This window comes from Sylvia atricapilla, chromosome 5, assembly GCF_009819655.1.
Source record: "Sylvia atricapilla isolate bSylAtr1 chromosome 5, bSylAtr1.pri, whole genome shotgun sequence".
NCBI lineage: Eukaryota > Metazoa > Chordata > Aves > Passeriformes > Sylviidae > Sylvia > Sylvia atricapilla.
Genome location: NC_089144.1, coordinates 48,452,685 through 48,478,752, shown reverse-complemented (window position 1 = coordinate 48,478,752; position 26,068 = coordinate 48,452,685). Strand labels below are relative to the sequence as shown.

The following is a 26,068-nucleotide window of genomic DNA, read 5'->3' as shown; positions in this document are numbered from 1 at the left end:
CGCAGCAATTTCAGGTTTTATTTCCTGTAAAGAACCAGAGGCTTCTGGAAACGCTGCCTGCATGGTCTCTGCAGCACCAGCTGGCACCACTGCTTCCTCAATCCCCTCTGGAATCTCTTCCTTCTCCACGTGAACAATGTCAGAGTTGGAAGAGTTGTTCTCGCTCCTCTCTTCGGCCCCTCCGTTGCTGTCCAGGCTTTTGACCTCTTCAGGATCCATGGCCACCTGCTGCCAGGACTCGGGTCCCAGGGACACTGGCAGGCTCCGTGTGCCAGCTCTGACTGGCCGACAGGGACACGGGCAGGCTCTCGGACTGCCACGACGTGGTCACTGTGGGGGACTCCGGGGGCTCACCTGCCCTGAGTTGTCACTGGTCAGGATGTAGATGTCATTGCTGTCCTCTGCAATGAGCCCGGGATACTCTTCCTCTTCCGATTCCAAAGTGAAGACTGTTCCCTGTGGACAAAAGGGAGGACACAACACATGAGTAATGCCTTCGGCGTTCCCTTCTCTGTATGAGACACCTGGGAACTTGGTGTGTTGTGACAGGTAGAAGAATTATAAAAGAAAGGCCTCATAAAATCAGGACTGCTCTATTAAATTAACAGCTGGCCTGTCATCTCTTCTAAGTGTAGTTAAGCAATTTGCAAGTTCCCATGTCAAACCATCTTGGTATGAAAGGTTGGTTAACACAACAACCTCTTCTTGGGTGGAAAAACAAGTGCATCTGCGTAAACAATAAGATCTGTTCCATGAGAACCCATAAAGGGAAAATGTAAACAACCTGAATATTACCACGTACACAAACCACCTTCTGACCAAAAAATGAAGTAGTAAAAGAGTAGCAGCCAATAGGTGTTACACACAGGGTCTGGGAAAACTGTATAAGTAAGTGATGTGAATAAAGAATTGGCTTTTCCTGCATGAGGATAAAGGAGTCTTGGCTAACTTATTACATACTGGTGTGCAGGAAGAAAGATGAGAGGACCTGTGCAGGAGCAGCAGCTGCCTGACCTACATTTCAGTAGAGATTACAGAACCCAGCTGGTGTGTCCAGAAAATGGAACTCCTTACAGGAGCTCTGCTGGGAGTTCCTCCTTTCCCTGATGTAACTTTACCACCATGACATCAGCAAAACACACCACATGGTCATTTTTAACCTGACAAGATGCTAAAGTCTGAAACCAAACTGCAACAGAACAAAAAACCAGAAAGCAAATGCAAGTACACGATCCCAGCTGAATACCACCCGCACTCCTTTCTATGCAAGTGCTCTCTATTGCTTGTCTGTTTTCATCTAAGAATGTTCCTTTTATATTAATTTTATCCCATTTCCAGTGCTATGTCAAGCCTGTATTTCTACTTTGTACAACAAGCTGGAATCTACAGTAATTCTAGTATTTTACTACAATTTTAGCTATTCTAAACAAGTTCACTTTCAAAAACTGCCATCATAAATTTAGTTATACAGCTGAAGGTGAAACAAACAACTAAGCACAGACATCCAGAGATTGCTTATATTTAGCTAGGAAATATCTATAGGCATCCTAAAAATTTGGCAAAGGGTTTCAGCTGGAGAAACTGCAAGTGTAAAATACTGATTCCCTGTGATCAGCCCCAGTCCATGTCCTGGGCTCCACGGCCTGGAATATCCCTTTGGCCAGTCTGGGTCAGCTGCCCTGGCCACGCTCCCTCCCAGCCTCTCCTCACTGACAGAACATGGGACACTGAAAAGTCCTTGACTCAGGGTGAGCACTGCTTAGCAACAACTGAAACATCAGGGGTTATCAATGCTACTCTCACTCTAAATCCAAACCAGAGAACTGAACCAGAAAGGAAGAAAACCTAACTCTATTCCAGCTGAAAGGAGGACAAAGAGATGGGGCAGAGAAGAACTCCAAAGTTTCCTATGCCATAACAGAAGCCTGTGAAATAATTAACAAAGATTCAGTAACTTTCTTGTTTGTAACAAGAATGATTTGAACATTAAATCTACTGCAGTGCTGGGAGCTCCTTCTGTGCAAATTCCAAACCTTCCTTTGCAGTCCACCATAACAAAAAATTCCATTCATTCTCTTTCTCCCTGCTCCCTTCCACACATAACAGTTCTCCTAAAGCACTCTGAGCAGCTGTCCCTTTTTTAAACCTTCCCAACACCTGTGAATTTGGGACTTGATTCCTACCTATAGTTCCCCATTCTAAGATACCTCCTTGGTTGTTTCACAATTTTTTATGGATCCACACAGTTACCCTATCACAGTTAAAAACAAAACCCTTTTTATTTTGCAGATATGTTTTTAACCCTCCATGCATGGAATTTTGGAAGATATTTGGACATGGGCAAAGGACTATTACAGAACACTCGAAAAGGAGCTTTTCTTCATAAATGCCTTTTAATTGCTTGGATGTGGGAAACATCATCCAGCTTGGTAAGATGTTCAGGAACTAAAGTGAAACAATGCAAAGAGTTCCTCAGAGAAAGGGTTAAAAGCAATTAAGATTTTTGCCAACCATTTGAGGATCACCACAAACTCTTAATTCAGAATGCAATAAAAATGAGTAAAGCATCACATTTGTGAAAAAGTTCAGACACCAACCACATGCCAAACCCAAAGCAAGCTCTGCTCTGCAAGCAGTCACTAACAGTTCAAGACTCCAGTACCCTCTTGAAAGTCATGTTCCAGTAGAAGAACTAATTTTTTTTAATGCTGCTCAAGCCATTAAAACGAAACAGAGCTCTACGCGTAGGAGGAAGCAACCAGCAGTGCAAATTAAGGGCAGTGGAAAAGAAGTGCCAAGAAACTGAAGTAAAGGCAGAGGCTGTTGGATCCAAAGAGACCAAGCACTGAGCTGTGTGGGCCAGAGCTGCTGTGCAGCCTGGGAGGACAGGATTCCAAACGTGTCCTGTGCCAGCAGACACTGCAGAGCAGCATAGCAGGGAGTCAGCCCCTGGCCTGTGCTGAGGGTGGACAGGCAGCTCACTGCCCACACACTCTGAGACGGTACACGCACTCCTCTGACCAGGTTTTGCCCTGGATGTTGGTAAAGTAGGAAATACTCTCACTGGAATATAAGCCTGTAATAGACACCTATGATAAAAGTCGATTTTGTATTTCCACAGGTGACACAGATCCAGAAAAATGGCAATTAAACAATCAAAATTATTAGGGGTAAAACCTCTGTACTATCCTCCTCTCTGTTCAGCTCTCCACTTCTACAATCAGGATGAATTTATTTCCTGTCCACACCACATCACAACACACTAAACCATGTCTGTGGGGTGACAGAAGAAAGAACAGGGACACACCACGGATAAGAGCACTGCTCTTAACATTCCAACGGAAGTGCACACATGCTGCTGTGACTCACTCAGCATGAGGCATATACAAAAATATTCCAAAAGCACACTATGCTGCTGAGGATCTGTCAGCTTTGGTGACTGCAGCAAAAACCCACCACCAAGGGCTACACTCAGACAGCCTGAATCCCCCTGAAGTCACACACTGTGCACTGGTGAAAGCCAAGAGGCTTTGAGCCATGACTTAGCAGCCCACAGAGGAGAGCATGGAGCCACCTGTAGTCAGTGGAGACAGTGGGGACAGAGACGTCCCTGAAACCAAAACCATCCTGACACTTCTAAATAGGTACTTTCAGTGGAGATTTGCTTCTCATGAAATACAGGTAAAATCTGGACACATCCAGAGGGTAACATGCAGGATAACTGCTGTGGACAGGGTGAGGAAATGAAGGGATGGTTACACAAGGAACACAAGCCATCCTCATCGTTCCCAATAGCTCATTAATACATGTACCAACACTGCACACGCAGCCTGCCTTCAGCAGGAGGGCCAGAGGGGCTCAAGAGTTTTATTGTTCCTTTTCTCACGCAAACTGCACTGACCTCAAAAGAGTTATCAGCTGCTGGCTCCCAATAAATCAGAGCCTCATGCAGCCTGGCTGATTCCTTTCTGTCTTTACAGACAATTTATCTTCCGTGTCAGTGCCTCAGGGACACAACTCCCCAGGCTTGGAGGGACAGCTCGCCCATGGCTGTGAAGGCTGGGGCAGAGCTGACACACCGGCACAAAGTAATTCCAGCACTTTTTCATGAAAAGCTTATGAAGCTTTAATTGAAAATCCAGACAGTAATAGGCATTATTTAGGATACACGATTAATATTTCTTGAGCTGAATTAAGATTTAATACATAAAGTCAGGCAGATAAAGCTTGGATTTTGTGCCGGTTCAGTTGAGGTTTGCACTTCGGGCTTTTTTTTTTTTTTTTTTTTTCCTTTTTAAAGCAGCTGTGATAAAAACTGAATGACATTTAGGACAATTCTCTTGATTCGTCTACAGATGTGACCCAGAAGCAAAGCTCCACCAGGCAGATTATTTCAGGACAGGATGAAACATGTGGAAGGATTTTTAATAACCTGAGCAGGCCTTATATAAGCCCTGGACTTTAGATTTAATAGTAAGAAAGGAACGTATGTAAGCATTCCTTTATCTGCTTTGTTTATTGTAAATAGACAGTATACTGCTTCAAACCAGAACCATCAGAGTTGCTCTTTTTCATACTTGCAGTTGGGAAACGTGCAAACTTGGGAGTGCTTTTCCTCATCCAGCACACTTAGAGAACCACAACACGGCGCAGTAGAGACGCTGGAGTCCCTCACTGCAGCTCCCTGATCCCACCCACTGCCACTTGAGGGAAGAGTTGGCACAGCTTATGAGGAGACAGAGAACTGCACGTTTCCCTGCCTGGCTAAACACAGCAAGAATGGTCACCAGCCCATGAGGCAGCCTTGGGGAAAAAGATCAGCTGCTGAAATCAGTCACTGGCCTCAGCCTATGGGGTTTTGACCCAGGGGCTGTTCCAGGATGCTTCTACAAGGACAGGAAGCACTGTTAACAAATGTGGCATACCTACCCTCAGGAGAGGCTACAGCCAGAATGCTGCAGGGTGAGCTGCACTGGACAGCAGCAAAGATGGCAACAAAATAATGAAAAAACAAGTCCTAAAAGCACCTGAAATAATATACTACAGAACTGTTATTTTAAAAACACCTGTTAACTTTCACTTACTGTATTTAAAGACAGCAAACATAACAGAAACTCCCTCAAAACATAGAAACTGAACCTTATGTTGTCTATATTTTCTTTCTAGGTTCCAATATGCTATATTTTTTAAGTGTATACAAACAAACAGGCTCATACCTATAGTATATATTTGCTAAACAGCAAAACCTTTAACTATACTTAAGGAAAACCATCCTTATTTAACAAAGTAGTAATTCAGCATGATTTATGCAAAGCTGCTTCTGCTGCCAAGAGCTATTCAAATCAAAATTTTGAATGTCTCAAAGATAAAAGCAACTCTTTTCTCTCTACAAAAAAACAGCAGTAGTAGCACACGTTGCATCTATAATGGAGACAAGATTAGATTAGAACAAAGAGACCCCCATTAAGGTGTCCAACAGAGCATTGCTGCATCTTACAGCAGACTTTGAATGCCCTGCCCTGTAAACTCCAGAGACCAGGAAACATGCAAAACAGTTGTGTCTAATTAAATCTTTCAGGGTTTGGTTTGAAGTGTTCTTAAAAGCTCAACTGGTCCTCTCTGGTTCAGTTCTTAAAAGTATGAACAAGGATGATTGTGGATAGGCAACTCACACAAAACTCCTTTTTCTGAAGGTACAAAAAAACCCACCTGAAAAATATAGAGCCCCAGCAAGCCACCTGTACACCCCAGATCCTGATTTTGTATGACACAGGCAAAAATTCTATACAGGTCAGAGTGTGCCACTAGAGGAAAAGTCTCCATGTTCCCTGAGCTTCAGCCCCTCAACATGAAACTAAACAGAGCCACATAAATCCCTGAGAAAAGAGATATCCGGAGGTTCAAGAGGAAATGCTGGCAGAACACAGTGTCCCAGGACAGTAATCTTGGCTATTATAAAAATTTCACTCAACTCAGCTAGGAAGATTTTTAGGTGAGGGCACTGACTATCTTGTAACACAACTTATCCCACAGAGAAATGAAGTTCAGGAAGTGTTTGGACAATGCTCTCAGGCCACATGGTTGTGGTTCAGGGCTTGGACTCAGGGATCCTTGTGGGTCCCTTTCAACTCAGGACATTCCGTGATTCCGTGGCCACCTTCCCCACACTAACAGTGTCACAGCAACAAGCACTAGAACCCATCAAATACATTTGGGCTTAAATCCAGTGTCTGAACAACAAAAGGCAAGCAGTGATGAACTGGCCTATATCCAGGGATCCTAAGACATCTTCCACGGGGAAATAAGCAAACTTGTCCACAACAACAAACTTCCCTAGAGCTGGGAATGTGCTCGTGCATAATCGATAGCTGTGGCAAAGAGGGGCAGCTGTTGTGCTGGAGCAGAGGTGCCTGTGCCCAGGAATGGCTTCACTCCCACCTGGGTGTGCCAAGGCTGCAGCTCCATCTGCTCCCGTTATACCAAACCTTCTCAGACCCTCGTGGAAGTCACACCTGACAGCATCACCTGGCTAATCCTTCAGAGCAATGGATTATAAAGAAGTTGCTGAACACACTCAGATCCAGAACAAAACATTCTAAAATATAAGGAGTCCCAAAAGCCCTCGGGCATTTACTGCTTCTCTCTGTCATCCCTCTGAAACTGTCAAGATAGGTGGAGCCAAGAAAAGAGAGCAGAGTTTTACAAATAGGACTGCACTTCTCATTAAGGAAAAAAAAAAAAAAAAAAAAAAGAAAGAAGGTCGAATGAACCACATCAGAGGACTCTGATATTGCAGCCACTGCTCTCATTCTCTTCAAGGAATGCTTTGGCTAGAACAGCCTGCAGAAATTATTCTCTTCCATCCCTGTCTTCCAACATAAATCTACAACCTGCAGAAAAGTCAGAACCAAAGTAACACCCTTAAGGTTTCAGTCTTATGGGTTTAAAATGAGGTAAAATCAGTTATTTATAGACCATTTCTTCAGATTTGAAGCTCTTGAAGGAGAAAGAGAAAGGAGACCCAGTTGCTCCTTTACTATCTAATGTCCTTCTTCAGCCACAGTGCCTAAAAATGAAAAAAAACTATTACCATACCCAAAGAAGTTACTTTGCTGTAGTATTCCATGATACGAGCACATAACATAATTATTTTGAAAGGAAAGCTCCTTTCTAGGACTGCTCTAACTAGACTGCCCTTTCTTGCATCTCTGCCACATTAAACTTACTTGTCTCTCCTCAGCAGAAGCACGTCTCTGTATTTCTGCATTGTCATTCCCAGGGCAGACACCTGGACTGCTGCAAGAGATTTCATCTCTCAAAGCACAAACTGACTACCTCACTTCCCAAGGATGACAGTTGCAACTTTACTCTCTGTCTCCTCCAGATTGTGAACACTCTCTAATATGTGCATTGTTCAACCAACGCAGCAAAAAAACAACCTAAAACCAAGCTGCAGAGCCCAAGACAAAACAATGGGGACAGAGAAAGCAGCTCCTCTAAGGCTGAGATAGGAAACCGTAAACACTATATTAGATTTCAAAGCAAATTTACTTTTACTCCCTTCAACATGGACAGTTAACTAGTTAAATCCAAATCCAAGTCTGAACTGAATGAGACAAGACCCCTGGGAAGGCAGAGGCAATTTCTGCCATGGGTCACAATATAACTCTCGGGCTTTGTGCTGAGAAGAACGATTATTGACTGCATTGTGACAAAAAGGTTCAAACAATGGGGAAAGCAGAGGGGCTGGTATGAGGAATAGGAACCTGAGAGAAAAAAAACAGGCAGTTTCCAACAAAACTTACACTCCTTCTTCCTTATAGACATTCCCAGATACCTTCTACAAAGATGACATCTAACCATGGAAAACAGGATCTGCAGAACTTGAGAAGAAATAAATTATTTGGGAAGGGGTGGGAAAGGAGAGGGGAAAAAATCCTTACCACTGACTGGTCTTACTGTGCACTTTTCCAGGAGACCAAGAAATGCTTCTGATGCAGCAGCATTCAGCCCTGGAGAAGTCCGATGAGAGCAAAAAGGCAGGGGAGGTAGGAGGAGAGAAGGGGAGGGGACATGAGGAAAGGGGTGGGGAGGAAGAGGAAAGGGGTGGGGAGAGCATGTACACACTGTGTTTGCTGAGCCCTAACGTTGCTTTTGGGAAAGAAAAGAACAAAGCTGCCAGTAAATCCAGCTGGGTATTGTTTTGCAATGGCTCAAGATGATAAAGGAAGAAGGTCTTAGTAGGACCAGTGGACCCACTAGTCAGGAGGAAGAATCCCTACAGGTGTCTGTTTAGAGAACCTGGAATGCCCAGCATGCTTTTTGCTCAAAAGAGAGATCATACTAAAACTTCAGAGTCAAACAGGTAAATGCAAGGGTTTGCAGCCAAACCTGTCAGGGCAATTAGTGAAACAGGGAACATAAAACAACGCCAGCCATTCCCTCACCAACCCAACCAGCTCACCAATACATCCCAGTCCCACACTGCCATCAAAAGTTAGCAATTTTAGTGCCTGAAGGGAGAATGGGAGGGGAACACTCATTGTTTCAACACACCATTTCAGCACCCATCTCTCTGTGGGACTGGCATGGAAAATCAAAAAGCACGTGTCATCCTCCAGTATATCAAATTTCCCATTTCCCACAAGCCATGCCAATTTCTTGAAATCTGCTGCACAGCTACTCAATTTGTAAACCTTTATTCCCTTGAGCTGGAAATTTTGCTTCTAGTTAGTTGTTCACCATCCTCAGTGAGATGCTTTCCTGGACCTACAAGCCTCCCGAGCTCACAAGAGAACCTCAAGTCTTGCACACATGCAGAACCCTGGGAGCTCTTCCAGCCGCATTGTGGCTGCACAGAATGATGCAGCAAATGGATGACACAGCTCTGTGCAATTCTGACTCCACAGATTTGCAATGAGGCACAGGAAGGGCTCAGCTGACCCCTTACCTTTGACTGGTTACTCCCCTCCAGGCAAAGGTTGACTTCAATCCAAAAATTGAGGAAGATCCCAAATTACACGGTGCCAAGGGATGAGACAGCACCAGAGACACTACAGAGCTTTTCAGGTCTGCCCCTGAAAAGCTGACTCCTGTGAAGCTCTCCTCTGCTCCAGATCCACAGAAAACCAGACAGGCTATTCCTGCATCTCACTTCTAAGCAAGCTCTTCGCAGCTGCAGGAAAGACCTAACTTCACACAGCTCCAAAATAACACAAAAATCGAACCTCTTACTGTCACAGCAACATGAGTCACTGGAAACTCCCAGGTTTACACATGGCCCTTATGGCTCGAGCAGATTATTACTGACAACTTGATCCGGCACACAGAGCCCCTGTGGCAGATGCTTATCTTAAAAATGCAAACACTCCTACACTTTCGTGTGGCTACCAGCCTGCCAGGCTCTTCCTGGCCCTTCTCAGAACACAACCTCTCCCATCGTGGCCCCATGCCCCGCTCCCAGCACTGCACAGCCTCAGAACAAACCCAGAAACAGCCACAGGGTGAAAATGAAGCTTTTCCTTACAGGAGGAAAAAAATACAATGTAACCATATATATCCCCTTCCTCCACAAACAGCCACATGCCCAGCGGGCTCCTAAGCCCGTCCCTAGAGCAAGTCACAAAGGTTAGTGCAGCTACATTAATTCATCTGGAAAGGATTTTCATCACCTTGTCTCTTTCCTCGCCTCTTGTGCTGTTTCAAAAATAGCTCTGGCTTGTTTGCTGCACTGCCTGTGTCAGTCTGATTTTCTGCCTGGCTGGATGTGCACAGACACGCTGGGAGCCCGCTGGACAGCACCAGCCAGATCTGTACATCCATGCACAGCCACCCAAACACAAAGCACAGCCCCCTCCCTCACAGGCCCTGCTGGAAAGCTGCTTGTTTGCAGAAGCTTTGCTCTCTGTGAAGTGTGTTTACAGCAGACCTCAAAAAGGGGCTGGAGAACACAGCACAAGCCCTTTTGGAGGTCAAAAAACAAAAGAAAAGCACAAAAGTACTAACATTGATCTGTCTAAAAGCTGCAAGTAAGGGCCTGCCCAGGAATGAAAATACTTCTGAGATATGAGTGCATTTATCAAATGCCCTAAGGTCATTTGGCTGCAGGCTGTTAGTGCTTCTGTCCATTAAAGACAAACAATCCCTCCCACAGGCCTTGAGAACTGCTCTCCACAACTGCCAGGAAGGGAACAGGTAAAGGAGGTGCAGATGTGCAGAAATTTTGGAACAAGCTACTCTTCAAAAAAAAACCCCTCAGGTAAACTCTTGAAATACAAGCAGCTTCTGAATGAGATTTTTCCTACTAGTATTTTTTATCACTGCGTTTTCCTGAACAGGTTTTCCTTTTAGAATAAATCACTTGCTGGAGCCATTTTACAAATCCCAGATTAATTCCATTCAAATCTGGCATTCTTCCCAAACCCAGTAATCTTAGGCTCAGCCTTCAAGACCCAGCTCATCAGCTGTGAGCTGCCTTTATGAAGTATTTCTAAATGAAACTGTCTCAGCACGCCATGACTCAGGAACCTTGCTTACCATGAATTAAAGATTTCTACAAGGAAAAATGCAGCACAAAGAAATCCTGCTTGCTTATTCTATGCATGTTCCTATACACCTATAAACTCTAATATGCATTCGCTATCTTATCACTTATTATAAAAATTAATTAGTACCTATTGACATTTCTATATGAAGTGCTCCCCAATTACTTATCTGCTAAGAAACTCTCTGAAATTTAAGAGGAGAAAAAAACCCATATACCTTTTCCAGCAATCACCAGAGGGTGACGACACCATTAAAAAGAGGAGCCTCTCAGGCATATCACCTCTTGTTATGGGTGTCAGCTTCCAAATGCAGTGCTCCATGTATATTAACAGGGAAGCACAAAGCTCACCATACTGCAACAAATTAGCACCTTAACACACACTGTATGAAAACTAATTGTTATTTGACACCTAAGGACCTCTTCAATTTCAATAGCTACCCAACAAATCAGACATGCAAAGAACTGGAATGGACTGCCTGGGGAAATCGTGGAGTCCAATCACACAGGTCTTTAATATCAACATCAGAAATGAGTGGGTGAAAGTCAGTTCTGCCTTGGGGCAGAGAATAGAAATAGAGGACTGCCCAAGAGCTCCTAATTATTTTTTAAAGCTTCTTTTTCTGAATCATCCCTTCTTACATCTGGTTTACTTCTAGCAACCCCTCTTAGCTTTCACTCCTATGAGGATCACACTTAGAAACGAAGTCTCCTTACCCATCCTCCTTGTTGAATGATATAATCTGCAGAATAATCTTCTAGATATGTCACCCCGAAGTTCACAAGGGCACTCAATGGCTCCTGGCCTCGTCTGGTCAGCTCCATCAGAAATTGTTGTAACAGAACCAGGGGCACCAAGACCTTCAAAAGACAAGAGTTGTGAATAGATACAGAAAGCATTATCAATACTACTGTGCAGCTACAACAGAATTTATGTGTCCACAGAAAAAGTCTGAATCTTCAAACATACCAACATACTTGTCATTTCTAAGAACACACGAGGCAAACACACAATAAAATGCATTAAGCCCACCCCCACAAAAAACAACCCCAAAAAACCTTAATCTGGTAAGCAAAAACCCACAGTCTATCTTGAGAATTTGACAGAACACCACTGCAGTGCTTTCTTAAGCCCCACTTTTTTCCCAATACAGGTGGAGAAGCAGGTCAGAACTTGCTACACCAGAAGTGGAAAGACACAACATCATAAACAGCTTGAAGGGATATGCATCCAAATGGAAACAGCAAACTCATTTTTGAATAGGAACACTGCACTAGACAGTCTCTTTAGGAGTTCACACTTGGCTTTGTGGCAGGACAGAAACAAACACCTCCACCCAACAGCATACACATTACACACATGTTTAAATGACAAGCACAAAGCCCTTTCCATGTCAAACTCTCCCTCTGATGCCAAATTTAACACAGAAAGATCTTCCTCCCTCATTTCCTACTCCCATTCCTCTTCAGAAACATTTCAACTGAATGCTAAGCCTTAATCTAAATTGTTCTGGAAGACGGAAGACACTGTGAATCAGCTTCCTTCAGAGTATTTGGTTCTAGACACTTCCTTCTGAAATTATGTTTTTGTTTCCTTAAACAACATGCAGTTGAACTTTTAAACTCTAAATTTATTCTCCTAGAGCATGCAAGTGACCCCCTGGGCAATGTTTATATGCAGCAACTCGCCAAGGTCGGGAAACTGGTATGGACTGAAGTCATTAGCATCTGAAAAAGCAATATTATGACACAAGAGGGAAATATTTGTTTTACTGCATTTTAACTGAGACAACGGCACTGCACCTCTATTCACTGTGCAGACTGGAATGCTGTTTTAGGGAGATGAAGGCTCTACTACTGCTCATACTCAACTCCTAGAACCTCCTTCCTTTTCCAGTCTCTTCCCTCATCAGCCTGGTTTTCTTTTCCATAAATATCCTGCACTACTATTACCAGAAATCACACCTTAGGGTGCAAAGCTGGAGGAAGAAGAATAGGCAAAGTAAGCTGAAATTGAGATTTCTACTAAATTCATGGTGGCATCACACTGAGATTGACTACTAAAACCAGATAAGGCCTAAAAATGCCCATAATTGAATAAATTTAAGATGCTCCAGCAGATTAACAAAGGAGTCCAAGACTGCGGCAGACAGGTTACAGCACTGTTGTTCTGTGATGGACTGTTAACACTGGTAACTGTTAACACGTCACTAGGGATGTCATGGTGTCAGAAGTCCAAAAGTCTTTTTAGACATTTTAGTCTCTCTAAAATGTTAGAGGTTTTGAGCTTCTTGCAATTAATCTCAACTCAGAGGCAGAAGAGGTGCAAGATCACAGTGCACACGTATAAGAAGCAGGTCAAGATGAGGTATCAAGAGGAAACTTCAAAATTTTTGGAACAAAACCACCCAAGCTGTCAAGGCTAGGCATCTTTCAGAGGCTTTGGGCACACCCACATAACTCTACAGCAGCATGAACACTGAGATCTCAAAATATTTAACATTTACTGTGAGCTGAAGGCAAGCGAAACAAAGGCAAGGAAAGGCTGCTTGGGAAATGAAGGGAGCTCAAATGCTGGCATAGGGAACATGATTCTTGCCTTTTTCCTTTGCCAACTTGATGTCTAATCCACCCATTCCCCCCAAATTCAGCAAGCCTCTTCAGGCCTCAGAGTGAGTGACCAAACTCAAACTCTAACATCCAGTCCCACACAGACCAACAAACACCACCCTGTTTTCCCTTCCTGCTGAAATTCTGACACTCCTGCCTTTGAGACCAGTAGGAACAGGAGCAGGTTTGCACAAGACTGTTAATTCATGAAAGAAATTACCTCACAGTACTTCCATTAAAGTTCTCAACACCTTTCTGTACAGAAGAGCAGCTGTGTGAATGGTGGTGAGATTTAACTAGAGCCAAGTAAAAATACAGCCTTTGCAATTCAAGGCAACTGCAACTCCCTCCACCAGGATTGCCTGGGAAAGAATAATTATATTTTGACTGAAGAAAAATGTACACAGAAAATAGTTGGCAGGAGGAAACTTATAGGGAATCACTATAAAACCCACTTTACTATGAGCAGATAGCTGATTGTGTAAATGAAATGTAAATGTAAATTGTGTCCACCACATTATTGCAATATCCCATTGTACAATATCACATATTTAAATGTACACCAAAAAAACCCCCAAAAAACCAAAAAACAAAAACCCCAAAAAAAACCAACCAACCAACCAAAAAAACCCCAAAGAAAGTTCCGAGGCTTTGGGGAAGCTGCCCTTTTTTGAGGAAGCTATACCCAAAATTATTGCAGTTCTGTGTACCTTTTGACTATTTCAACTTAAAATTAATCTAATTCTTCACATGATTATTTCTTTTATTTTTGTTGTACTGTTCTTTGCCTCCAATAATCAGTAAGAATGGGACTCTAAGATGACTGCTACCCTACTCACCAGTTCTACTGGCTCTCAATAACAATATCTCTTATCCTTTCAGATGTTGCACAACAGTGGGATTATGCATTTCAGATATACGTATATAATATTCAGTTTTAAGCAAAAAGCATTAAAAAACCTCAGCAATGAAGACTGCATTAGCATGTTAAGAGCTGAAATCTTTATTTGCATGAACATTTTTTTATTATGTTCATTTTCTTATAGAAATTCAATTTGTCGTGTCTGATGTGGTTTGGAATTTATTTTTGTTTTTTTTTTTTTAATGAGAGCCTTATTTCAAATAAAAGATGAGCACCCTGTTCCTTTATAGAATTCAACATCAACATGTTTTTCTAACAGCTTCTTTAGACTAAAAATTAAGTTGAGCTGAGATGGCAGGAAAGGTATCTAGATTTCTTCTGTTATAAAACACAATTCTGATTGAGATGATAAAGGAAATTAAAAGGAAATGAAACCAACAAAAATATATTCCCTCTCCTCAAAATAAGGATTACTGAAGGAACTGCTGAGCATTCCTGGAGCTCCAAGCTACCACAAAAACAATACAAACAGATGCTGTGCTGGCATACAAAAATTTCCACTCTGGTTTGCTTGTGGACTATGTGTTTTGTAGCATCAAATGTTGCAGGCAAGCAGGGTTGAGGCAAAGATGTTCTGGATGATGGTCTCCACCATAAGCTGATGGGGACTGAAATCCACCAGCCCCAGGGGCTGCAGGAAAGCAGCAGCAATGAAGGCTGGATCATAAACTCCCGAAAGCAGCCCATTCATCCACACAGGGCTGCATCTTCAGGAGGTGGGGACCCAAAGCACATTGACCTGAGAAGCCCCATGCACCTCCTCCCTTTATGTTTGGTTTTAGCTTTCATCAGATGAAGAGTGAAATGTGCTAGCTTAAGCCACCTTCTTGATAATCATATTTCATGGTTGTTTAAACCAAACTGCTGTGAATCACAAGATGACAAATTGAAAGAGCACGCACATAAAGCAATGATAATTGCTGGAGCCATGGGCAGTAACTTGTCATGCAGTGTTTATTAAACTGTTTTACAAGTGCCCACACCCTTGGTTAGATGAACAGTTTTTGAAGTAAGCAGGGAAATCTAGTCAGGGAAAAGTCTTCCTGAAAGAAAAATTTAGAGGGGGAAGAAGATTTCCTGTTCTATTTTTAAATTTCAGTCTACATTTTAACACTCAAATTGTGATTAAATTTGCAAGTAGTTATTCTGTTCTTTCATTCTTTTTTGATGCCCACTGAACCCATTAGAGAATGATTAAGGTGATGAATTTGAATGATTAATGAAAGATGAATCTGGGAAGAGTAATCTACCCATTCTGCATTAAAAGTATTTTAAGATAATTCATTTACAGACTTGCATTTTGCTAAAAAAAGATTCCTATCATTTGAGATAACTACTCCTGAAACCAGGTAGGAACACCATCCCTATGTTTTCTGAGCAATGTAAGTATCATGAAGATATTGCCAATTTTTATTTTCACCATGTTCAGCACTCTTTTTTACATGTATTTTAAACCTGACATTGCAGGAGGGTAAGAGTAGAGAAGTATTATGAAAAAACAGTCTCAGATTTCATTCCAAAACTGCTGCAGGAATTAACCTCTCTTGGGAATTTTAAAAAAATAAGTCAAGCAACATGTCTAACCTCTCATTTTACCAAACTAAAGGAAGCTTGACCTAACACTTCCATTCAGTAGCTTCTAGCTAACTTATCTATAAAAACTACCCACTATGTGCACATCTACCACTGAGTGCAATTTACTTCATACTAAAACCAAGTTTTTTCTGTTTTTCTCTGTGAAGCACAACTGTGCCCAAAATACAAAAAATAATAGACAATAGCACGTACAAAAAACATAAACATCAAAGAGACAGGAGACAGATCCAAATGCAAGTCAGTGATCTGGTACCTTGTTCCATCCACTGGCATGAGCAGCTGCCTCCTGCGTGCGCTCCCGGTACTCCTGATATGTCACTGGCCTGCAGAAGTTAAACCAACACTGAAAGTTATAAAAGGAAACAAAAGAACGTGAATAAAAGCAAGTTCTCAGTTTCCAGAGGACAAAATATTTTCATATGTATTACAGCAAGTCATTTTCAACGGCAAACAAGTTTCAGGACATAACACATCAGCACCAGACAGGGTCAGGAAGGCATCACCTTTCTCCCATTTACACACTTCGGTATAACTGGTTAAGTAAATTTCCTCATAATTTGATACTCTACAACTTAAAAGACATTCGATAAGTAGGTTCTCTGATATGCTAGAAAATTTCTAAGCTCTTGCATATGGTCTTTTTTCTATAATTTAAGATTTTAAAGACACTAAATTCCACTAAGAAATTTAAACCTGAGCTAGAGGCCAGTGCAGAGCAAAATTTTGTAAACAATACAGGCTATAGACTAATACAGACTGTTTTACTGCATTAGCATTATGTTAAGAGCTGAAACCTTTATTTGCAAGAAACAGCACTTTTGATCACAAACCCCCTTCATACTTCAGTAGAAACCTCTATTCTAGATTTATCATCCCTACTTCTCTGAATTGGGATGATGAAACTCCTCTCTTCCAAACTCTTTCCTCCAAGATCATTTGGCATCCAAGAGTCAGTAACAGCAAAGGCTTTCTGCCAAGAGACAGCAGAAGATGCACTGCTTCAAAAGCAGCTGTCATCAGCCAGAGCACTACAAAAGGCAAGTTCAGACTTCAGATTAATGGAAATAGTGGTAACTGGCACTGGACAGAAAACTGCTTATGGAACTCCAGGAACCTGTCATCATCTAACCGCCTACCCTAACAATTGTTTATATGCACGTCAGAGGGCAGGAAAATATAAGCCAAGTTAGTAAGTATTGTATCAAACAGCATTACACTAGCAACAGGGGGAAAAGAACAGAGTTAAAAACACAGCAGGGAGAACATAATTTGGGTTTGTCATTTTAAGGACGCTCGCTTGATTCCTTGGCCCACTCATTCTTTGAAATCAAATCTAAATCAATCAGTGGGATGAGGAGAGCAGAACAGCTGCAGGAAGGATATTATCAAGAGATTAAACAGTAATTCTAGTTTGCCTTAGAAAAAGGCAACATGGTTTCACAGGCATTTCTGACTCTATGTATGTACATACATAAACATTATTTAGAAAGCAAATATTTTGCTGTAGAAAACATAGCAAGCCTAGAACACCAGAATATCAACAAGCTAGAACCACTTAAATGCACAGAGGCATTTATACGACTCTTCCTAAAGCAGCAACTTTCAGCTCCAGCTCTAAACCAACACATTTTGGAGGTCACTCAGAAAAGCCTCAAGTAGTTCATTTGAATCCATTAAATTTCAGGCTGGTAATTTATAACAGAAAACCAAGCAACTACAACAATTGCACCAATTTGCAAAGACATTAATTAAGACAGCAGCATGCCAAGTGCAATGTGCTATTTACACAGTAAGCTTAAACTGGCATGACAGCTGTTAAAACACCAAGGTTAGCCCAGAGGCCCACATCTGCTCCAGATGTGTACCTGAAGGGTGGTCACAAGGTTTGTAACTACCATCCTCTGAGGGAAACTCCCACTCATCATGGACCAGGCCACAAACAAACCTTCAGCTCCACTCTTTGCCATAAGGCTGAAGACATTAATGTGGCTACAGCTCAGCATTCATGAAACTGAATGGCAGCTGCCAGTTTGACCAGCAACTCAAACTGCTTGAAGCAGCTTCAGAAATTCCAGTAACAAAAGCTTAGAAAAATTTTAGAACTTACACTGCTGCAAGGGGCAAATACCACAAAGAAATGTTTGCACATTACATTGCAAAACAACAACAAAAAACCCCCAACCCAGCCACATGAAGGGAGATTGAAAAAGAAAGAATTACAATACAAGATGCAGTCCCAACTTCAGTATTTCATCAGCAGTCCCAGTGCAAAAGGAAACACCTCTGAAAAAGCAAATGGAAACTCACTTGCTAAGCAAGCTTTGCAGTGCTTTGTGCAGGTGTTCCTTCAACTCCTGGGACACTTTCTCCCCCAGATGAGCCAGGCAGTCTTCTATTGAGCTCTCTGGATTGGCAGGGCTGAACACAGGGGAAGTGTGGCAGTCAAACCCTGTAGTGGTAAATGCTGAGAGAAGAAGGTACACAGAATAAAACAGAGTCACAGAAGAACATCAACAGTCTCAGATTCCTTATCCTAGCAGTTTACACAGTTTACCTGACAGACAAAAAAAACCCACAACTCTGTAGTTAAAGCATGCAATGAACAAATCATAGTAAAAATGTCCAAATACATTCTGAAAGTGCTACTTAAAGGCAGAGATGACTTTGAGCTACATTTCCCCACCAGCTCTTGTTTCACAATTGCATCCTAACCAGCAAGTTTGCTGAATGTGCAGCTCTTTTTCCATTTTAAGCTGATGCCAACCCTGATGGAGCAGCAGAAGAGCCTCTTTTCATAATACATCTGCCCACACATGGACATCTCTGCAGCAGTACTAGAGTATCCTTCTTTTTAAATATTATTTTGTCCATATAACCTTTTCCTTCTCAGTCTAAAACTTCTAGGAAAGCTCCATATGAATGAATTTAAACAGCTCTAGAGTCCTTCTATTTCAGATTTCTGATTTGCAACACACATGCAAAGCAAAGATGGGTTTGAAATAATTCCTTGCTGGGAGTCCTATAAAAGCCACATCTGCAGGTCAAAGCACATCACAAAAAATAAACCTGGTGGAAGAGAGAAATCTGACTATTTCAGTCCACACTCCTTGAAATATTAACCCCTGATGACTTCTGCCATCAAGTGCAGCAGCTTAAGGGCTGTTTACTTTTCATTATTTATAGTAGCCTATTAAATGTCATCCAGTTGTTTGCTTTGGCCAGGCTCCACCACTCCAAATGGTAACGTTTAACTATTTTACTCCATGTGACAATGTGTACAAATCTTGTGGGGGGAGGAGGATAAAGAGATTCAATGGATTCAAAAATCTCTTTAACTGGAGTACCTGTTACAAATTAACCACCATTACAGTGCATAGAGATTATGGATTGAAACGGGAAAACCTGAAGAGCACCTTCCAAGATTTCTTCATCAAGACGTTTTAGCTCCTCCTCGATTTCTATTTTAATCTTCTCCAAAGCCTCTTTCTCCACAGCATGTTGTGCCATAAGCTGTTGTTGAGTCCCTGAAAGAAACCAAAGAAATCATTCAAATGTTTTCATTTCATGTTTCAAACAAGGTAGATAATGGAACATGGTATTGAAATATTAAGTATAAAGGAATTTGAGGTGAAAGTTTGATTTCAGACAGCAACAAGTATGATCCCTTCCAGAGGACTTATTACAAGTTTCATTACAGGAACCCAGAAACAGATAAACTGCCAGGCCCATTCAAGGTAGAACTGGTGCTTTAAGTAAAATAAAATAAAGAACTATAAGGTTACAAGCAGAATACGTAGGAACTTTAAAAGTAACATCTTCAATTTAAGACCAAAATCAAACCAAGGCACATAAACATCAGCCATTATACCTAATATACTTATTATCAAACTACACCAAAACAAAACAGACTGGCATAAGCTTGATTTTAGTAGTAAAATTTATATTGAAGCCTGCAAAATCTACAACATTCTCAGAGCAACTATGCAACGACATCAATCAAAAATCCTGAAACCTGTGAACTGGGCATCATTTCCCTGGTCGTGAGGAGTCTACAGGCCACAATTTAACACTGTGTTCACAAGTAAGACTAGAGGCAAAGAACTTCACAGTTGTCAGTCAGCTGTCAACTGTCCTCTCCTAATCAAGAAATTTAGGAATTTGAAATGGCTGCATATCCCCAGAAGTTCATATGCCACGGTTTGGGATCACAAACACATTTTCTATGTGCTGACTCTAGATATTGGTAACAAAAGGTTGTTTCAGCCGTATCAGTCAGGGTTACATAGACTCTCAATCATCTTTATCATTATGCTGCGCCAAGAGACAAAGAACTGTTTCCAAACAAACCCAGGTATTCAGGACATTTGAGTTTCTCACCCTTTCTGCACCTATACCAAGGGCTACAGTTCTATCTAGACATTCAGTGTTCTACTCTACAGACATTCTTCACTCAGCTGAAGAAAACTAAAAGGGAAAGGATTTCTATCTGTAATGTCAGTATCATCTGACTCAATTTCCTCTTCACCACTTTCATTTCACATCCAGATCTTCAGCTAAGTCCTGTAACAGTCAGTGGAGCTTTCTGGCACATCTTTTCTTCATTCCTGTTTTGAAGGCACTAAATCATAATTTGGTGGTCTTGTGAATGACAGTTTTGTGGCCTGGTTTTTTGGTTTGTTTCTCTGTTGGAATTCACTTCAAAGAGTTGTCTTGCCTTCCCTTTTTTTCCACAATGGACACATAATGACTAAACTCCATAACAGAGTGTGTGAAAACTGTATAAGCACTTAATACAATTGAAAAATACATTAAATATCCGCAGTATCAACCACTGAACACGTGTTAATGCTTAAAAACTCAGCACAAGAATCCCTCTAAACCAAAGTATGCTTAAGTCAGTATAAAATGTTTTCATATATTTCTGTGACCAGTCTAAAAGAACAAATGATAACCAGTTTAATTCCATTTGACTTCACCACACATGTTCAGAATAACTTTACTTAGCTTCTTAAACCCCTTTCCAAGTAGTGCCTCTTTGAGTAATAAATTCCAGAGAGGAGCAAACTGTTCCTCATTTTGGCTAATGCCCTGTCAGTCCCTGTCAGTTGCTTCTTTGAAGAACTGAACCACTGCCTTGGAGTCAAGAGCAACAAGTGTGTGCAAGTGCCAAGCCCTGTGTGAACCTGTGCTCTCCCCGTGTATGGCAGGGACAGAGGAGCCCCGTTCTCACAGCACTGATGTGATGATGATCAGCCATGACAAGCTGTCATACTCCATAAGAAGCCACCCGGAAACTGGAAGGAAGAGAAATTCCACTGCTGCCTGCGCACAAAAGAGCTGTTTAGATAATCAGAGCTGCAGTCAATGGTTTCCATCTCGTAACACCCACAGCTTTGCAGCAGCTGCTGATTCCCAGAGCACCTGACTGCTCAGTCATGCCAAAACATCAACCCCCCACCCCTCCCAGAGCAGTGACTTTGCACTGTTTATTCCCCTAATAAAGAACTGATTTCAGCTTTCTGCATCTCCTGGATATTGACTGCTACCAATAAACACTGCACACAGCACTGGAGAACATCAACAGTCCTAAGTGAGGGTATCTTTTCTCTTTTTCCAAGTCACAAACAGGTAGAAGAAGACAGTAAAACCAGTCTATTTTAGATGAGAATATATTTTCATTATCAAAAATGCAAATGGTCACACCAGAAATGGTGTTTGTAAGAGCCATGAGCACTGAATGTTTTCCTGTGCTCAAGAAATGAGTTTGCCTTTTCTGGGCTTTTGGGAAACCAACTCTGGAAGGCCTCTTCCCAATCCAGAGGCACAGCAAACCTCTGTTACATGTCCTTACACATCTAAGTTAGCGCATTCTCCTTTCTATTCGTGGAATAAAGGTTCACTTTGGCACAATTATGTTAAGATTTTGGGTTTCAGGTATTTGGAAGTAACCTAAGAAGTAGAGGAAAATGTGTTCTGAAAGTCTATCAAGCACAACATCAGGGAGCATTATACTACTAAATAAGTGTAATATTTCAGTAAAACTCCAGAAACTCAGTAACAACACAAGATGAACCCGTTTGCCAGGTTTGATCCCAGGAGGAGGAGGGATGGGAAGTTATTCATCAGAGCTACAGAGTCTGCACAACTCATTCTACAGTGCTTGAGCCAAAACTTCAGCTAACAAGGAACAACAGCAACCACAAGGAGAGACTGAAAAGATGTTATGCCTTTTTAGTTCAAGGGAATGAAGGATGACTGGAAAAGAAAACCATTGATGTCACAGATTGCTCCTGATTTTTTTTCTTTCATGCTTGTAATTTTAATTCAGCAATATCTTGGTTTTCAAGTTCTCCTGGGTGTCTATATTAACTTCCATACAGTTGACTTAAAAATTTATTTTCAGCATGACTGTAATTTTCTTTCACATCTCAGACTTTTAAAAACATTAAGACTCTAAAATTACTGTTAGCACTGAGAAGTGACAAAGATACACAAAATCTCTTAACAAATGCATTTATCTGTTTCCTTTAATGAAAAGCACATCCATTACACCAGCAAACTCCAGACCACAGACTGCCATACATAGATGCAACCCTCGATTTCAGAAATGTTCAAAAGAAGCTCTTTATAAATCATAAGAAAGCTCAGCTTAAAAGGTCTAAAGTATTAAAAAGAGATAAGATATTGCCAACTAGCACTCCTTCCTTTTGTGGGCAGAGGGGAGGCTCAATCAAGTGGGAATTCACACCCCAAAAAGCTCTCTGTCCTTGCCTCAGCTGAGGGAATAGCTCCCTTATTACCAAGAACTGGACTGCTCTGACCTACAATGTGAATCTTTACAGCCCAAACAGGTTTTTTGTTGTTTTTTTTTTTTCCCTAAGATGAAGGTCTCTAACAAGTAAGTTCATAATTTAAGATAAAACAACCTAAAAAACTCAGTTTCCTACAAGCTAACAATAGGTACCAGGAAAATGGCTCAATCACTAACTACACACAGCACTTCATATGGTAATTCCAAAAAGATAATAAATGGTCAAAAGGACATTGGTCACAATCATTGGATTAAAGTACTGTGGACAGCCTGCAGCTCAGGGAAACTGTAAAACTGTCAAAACTTTGCTCACCTCTTGACTAATCTATGTCACCATGCAGCAATGGCACTGACTATAAATCTTTCAGGTACTCTGTAAACTAAGGGTTTATTTAAAACTTTTCTCTCTGTCAAGGAAAGCACAGAGAAACTGCTTTTCCTCAGAGCGTCTGTCATAGCCACAAGCTCATGGGATGGTGTCAAGCAATGGGGAAGTAGATTAAAAAAGAGAAATACATTAAAATTCACTCCTTGATAAAATACAAAGATATATTTATAAAACAAATACACTGAATCACAAAGCCAAAGTACTTTGACTCACTCGAAAAGTTTATAATACTGACAACTGCAGCAGAGTGGAAGCTTCAGTAATGAGAGTGATTTCAGGGGGAAAAGTGTAGAGATGTTTTCCAGTACTTAATAATAATTTTCTGTGTCTGAACCAGTATTTATAGGTATGATAAGAGTTCTGAAAAAATACAAAGCATCTCTCCACAATCTAATAAACAGACCACTGAGAGCTTCCACACATTTTTAATATAGGTACTCATCTGTGGTCTCAAACCACACTGACTTACACAGGTGATGTTACTCTATAGATTTTATCAATTTATCTGATTTTCAGATTCACCTACCTGAAAACCTACCAAAAAGTAACACAATTTACTGCTAATGGATTTTGCTTTAAATAAACTGCAGTGACTGCTATGCAGAATCACTATTCTGGCAAAACTAATAGGAAAAGAATCTCTCAAAGGACTGGCCAGTTAAATTTACTGGATTTACCTCTGGAGACACTGAAATCCATTACAGAACACTATACAGCTATATACAGCTATATACAGCTATATACAGAACACTATAGAGCTATAACGTTAAAAGATTGGCTTGTCCAGTAAAACTGTCTTTTTTTCAAGAGTCTAGAATACTGTGGATGGCTCTCTCTTTAGTCCCTGTGCTGAAAAGAAGATAGCAATATAAAAATTTCCAAGTGCTCATCAGGTCTTGATTCAGATCAACCTTATTTGCTTGAAGCCAGAAGTGATTTCAGTGCTTGCAATTAAAGCCATCCTTCTCGCAACAAAACCAAGACCAGCCAAGAGACCCAAAAGGAAACACAGCAATGTAATTTTCTATGTAATTTCTCTGAATTTTCTATTTGCTGAATAAAAACCCTCCAAAAACCATCAGTCTTGCAAAGCACATTAGGCCTGCAAAAAAAGAGAAGTTTTAACTGGAAACTTATCCACCTTTCTTAAAGTTTTATTCTTATCTCAGGTTTTGAAACAGAAAGATGTACAGCAGAAAAACAAAACAAAACAAAACCAACCTAGTACAAAATGCAGGAAAACAGAGGCAGACGATGGCAGGAGGGAAAGAAGGGGAACAAACAAAAACATCCAATCTCTCCTACCAGTTCTGACAGAGATAAAATAGTACCCCTCCTGTTGGGAAAGATCACTGTTTTGGTTGGGTGTTTTTGACCCACCAGGTGTGTTTTATGGTTTAACTGGAGTGTTGAAACTTCACTGAAATCTGGAAGACTGCAGTAGAAAGAGACTCAAGGGAAATACAGAAATCTTAACAACAACCAGTGTGCCTTTTTTCCTCATCTCCCATGGTCTGTACACATGCAATGGAAAGGCAGAAGATCCTCCAGGGGGTGACACAAGGTGGCTGAAATTGGGATCCTGCACTGAACTGCCCTCTAGAGGAGTCCCTCACTCTCCCACTCGGGCAGCTTTAACACCACCAGGGCAAGGTACAACTTACCTTCCTGGATACCCCCATTACACTGAATATGATGCAGAAAACTTATCAGGAGTACAGTCTTATTTGGAGCTAAGAAAAATAAATGAAGGGAAAGTACTGCAAGCCAGAGTCAAGGCCTCCATATGAATGAAACACAAAATACAGTTGTTCTGCAACTGGAAAGGAAACAGGCAATAGGCAAAATTGCTGCTTCACTGCTTCCCATGGAAAGTCTGTCAGCACAATAACCAAATCAAAGCAAAATAAGATTAAAGACAGGTGTTTCGGAATCCTCTCAATTCACAAATCACTGGTGTTCAGCCGTAGAGTGGAAAGACTCCTGACCAGCATTGTGAAGCACCACAGAAATCCACAATGTAAGCAATCTGGGATCACCCAAAGTGTTGTATCAACAACTGGTGAGGGTGTTTGGAAAACACACTGAGACGAGCAGGAAGCAATGCTGTGCTGTTGTTACCACTCCTGTGTCTGTCACCAAACCCAGAATTCTCCTCCTCAGGATGGGATTCCTGACAACAACAGTTCATTTCCAATTCCTGGCTTTCCCATCTCTTTTGTCCTAACCAGGTTTCTCAGCTCACTCAGGACTGCAACACCCAGAGACCTCCCAGCAGTGCATTAGGCAGGGCAGGAAATATCCATTATTTCTGTGCTCCCCTCCTAGGGGATTGAGATTACAGCAAGCAGGCATCAGCCACGTGCCAAACAACAAGGAGATACACACTGGGTACATAAACTTCTCAATATTCAATGGAGACACACTCTGAAATAACCACTCACAGCCCAGGAGTGCAGCTCAAATGCTGCTTAATTACAAACAAAGTGAGAAAAAGTAGGAGAAAGGATTTTCCAAATGTAGCTAGCAGACAAAAGAAACCTCTTAGAAGCACAGAAAGCAGAAAACCACCACCAGGAAAAGTGAGTTAGGAAACAGTGAGATAAATCCTGAAGCAGAAGGATACAGCATTTACTTAATTCGATACAGCCTGAAGCCCATTTAAAGCATCACATAACCAAGTAAGAAACAAGTTGGCAAATTAAAAGTAAGGCAAAATTATTTAATCCAGAGGCTTTTTATCAGAAAGCAGTCAAAATACTGAAAAAGAGACCTAATTAAAGTGAAACATGACCAGGAGAGGGGACACTGTGGTCACTGTCTGGTTTGGGGAATTAAGTGGTGAAAATCTAGGAAGATTTCCTTTTTAGAAGTTGTAAAGTATGAATGCTTTACAATATTTTGCTAGCAAATCCAACTACAGACTGCTGTCACACAAGCTAACACATCTAAACAATATCTGAGAAGTCCTCTTAAGTGACTACAAAATTTTCATCTAAGCATTTGTAGCTTCCTCTTTAGAAAGCCTAAATATACTGCTGTAATTCAGATTGGAAGCTTAGAGGTTTCAGTAATGAGAATCATTTGTAAGGTTTCACCTCAATTTGCAAATACTCCAACAGTAACTACAGCCAAATTATTTTTAAAAACCTTTAAGACAAACATTTTCCTTTCTGAACCTTCTATTTATAGAACAAA

At 41.3% G+C, this 26,068-nt stretch overlaps 1 protein-coding gene across 1 annotated transcript in view; it reads right to left on the bottom strand.

Annotated features, from left to right (window-relative positions):
• Nucleotides 1-26,068, bottom strand: part of BCL2L13 (BCL2 like 13) — a 38,371-nt gene that overhangs the window by 5,536 nt on the left and 6,767 nt on the right. The window contains 7 exon segments of the mRNA XM_066319454.1: nucleotides 3-262; nucleotides 264-351; nucleotides 354-456; nucleotides 11,261-11,404; nucleotides 15,925-15,994; nucleotides 17,979-18,135; nucleotides 19,085-19,195. Of these exon segments, the coding sequence (XP_066175551.1) occupies nucleotides 3-262; nucleotides 264-351; nucleotides 354-456; nucleotides 11,261-11,404; nucleotides 15,925-15,994; nucleotides 17,979-18,135; nucleotides 19,085-19,195 (933 nt within the window).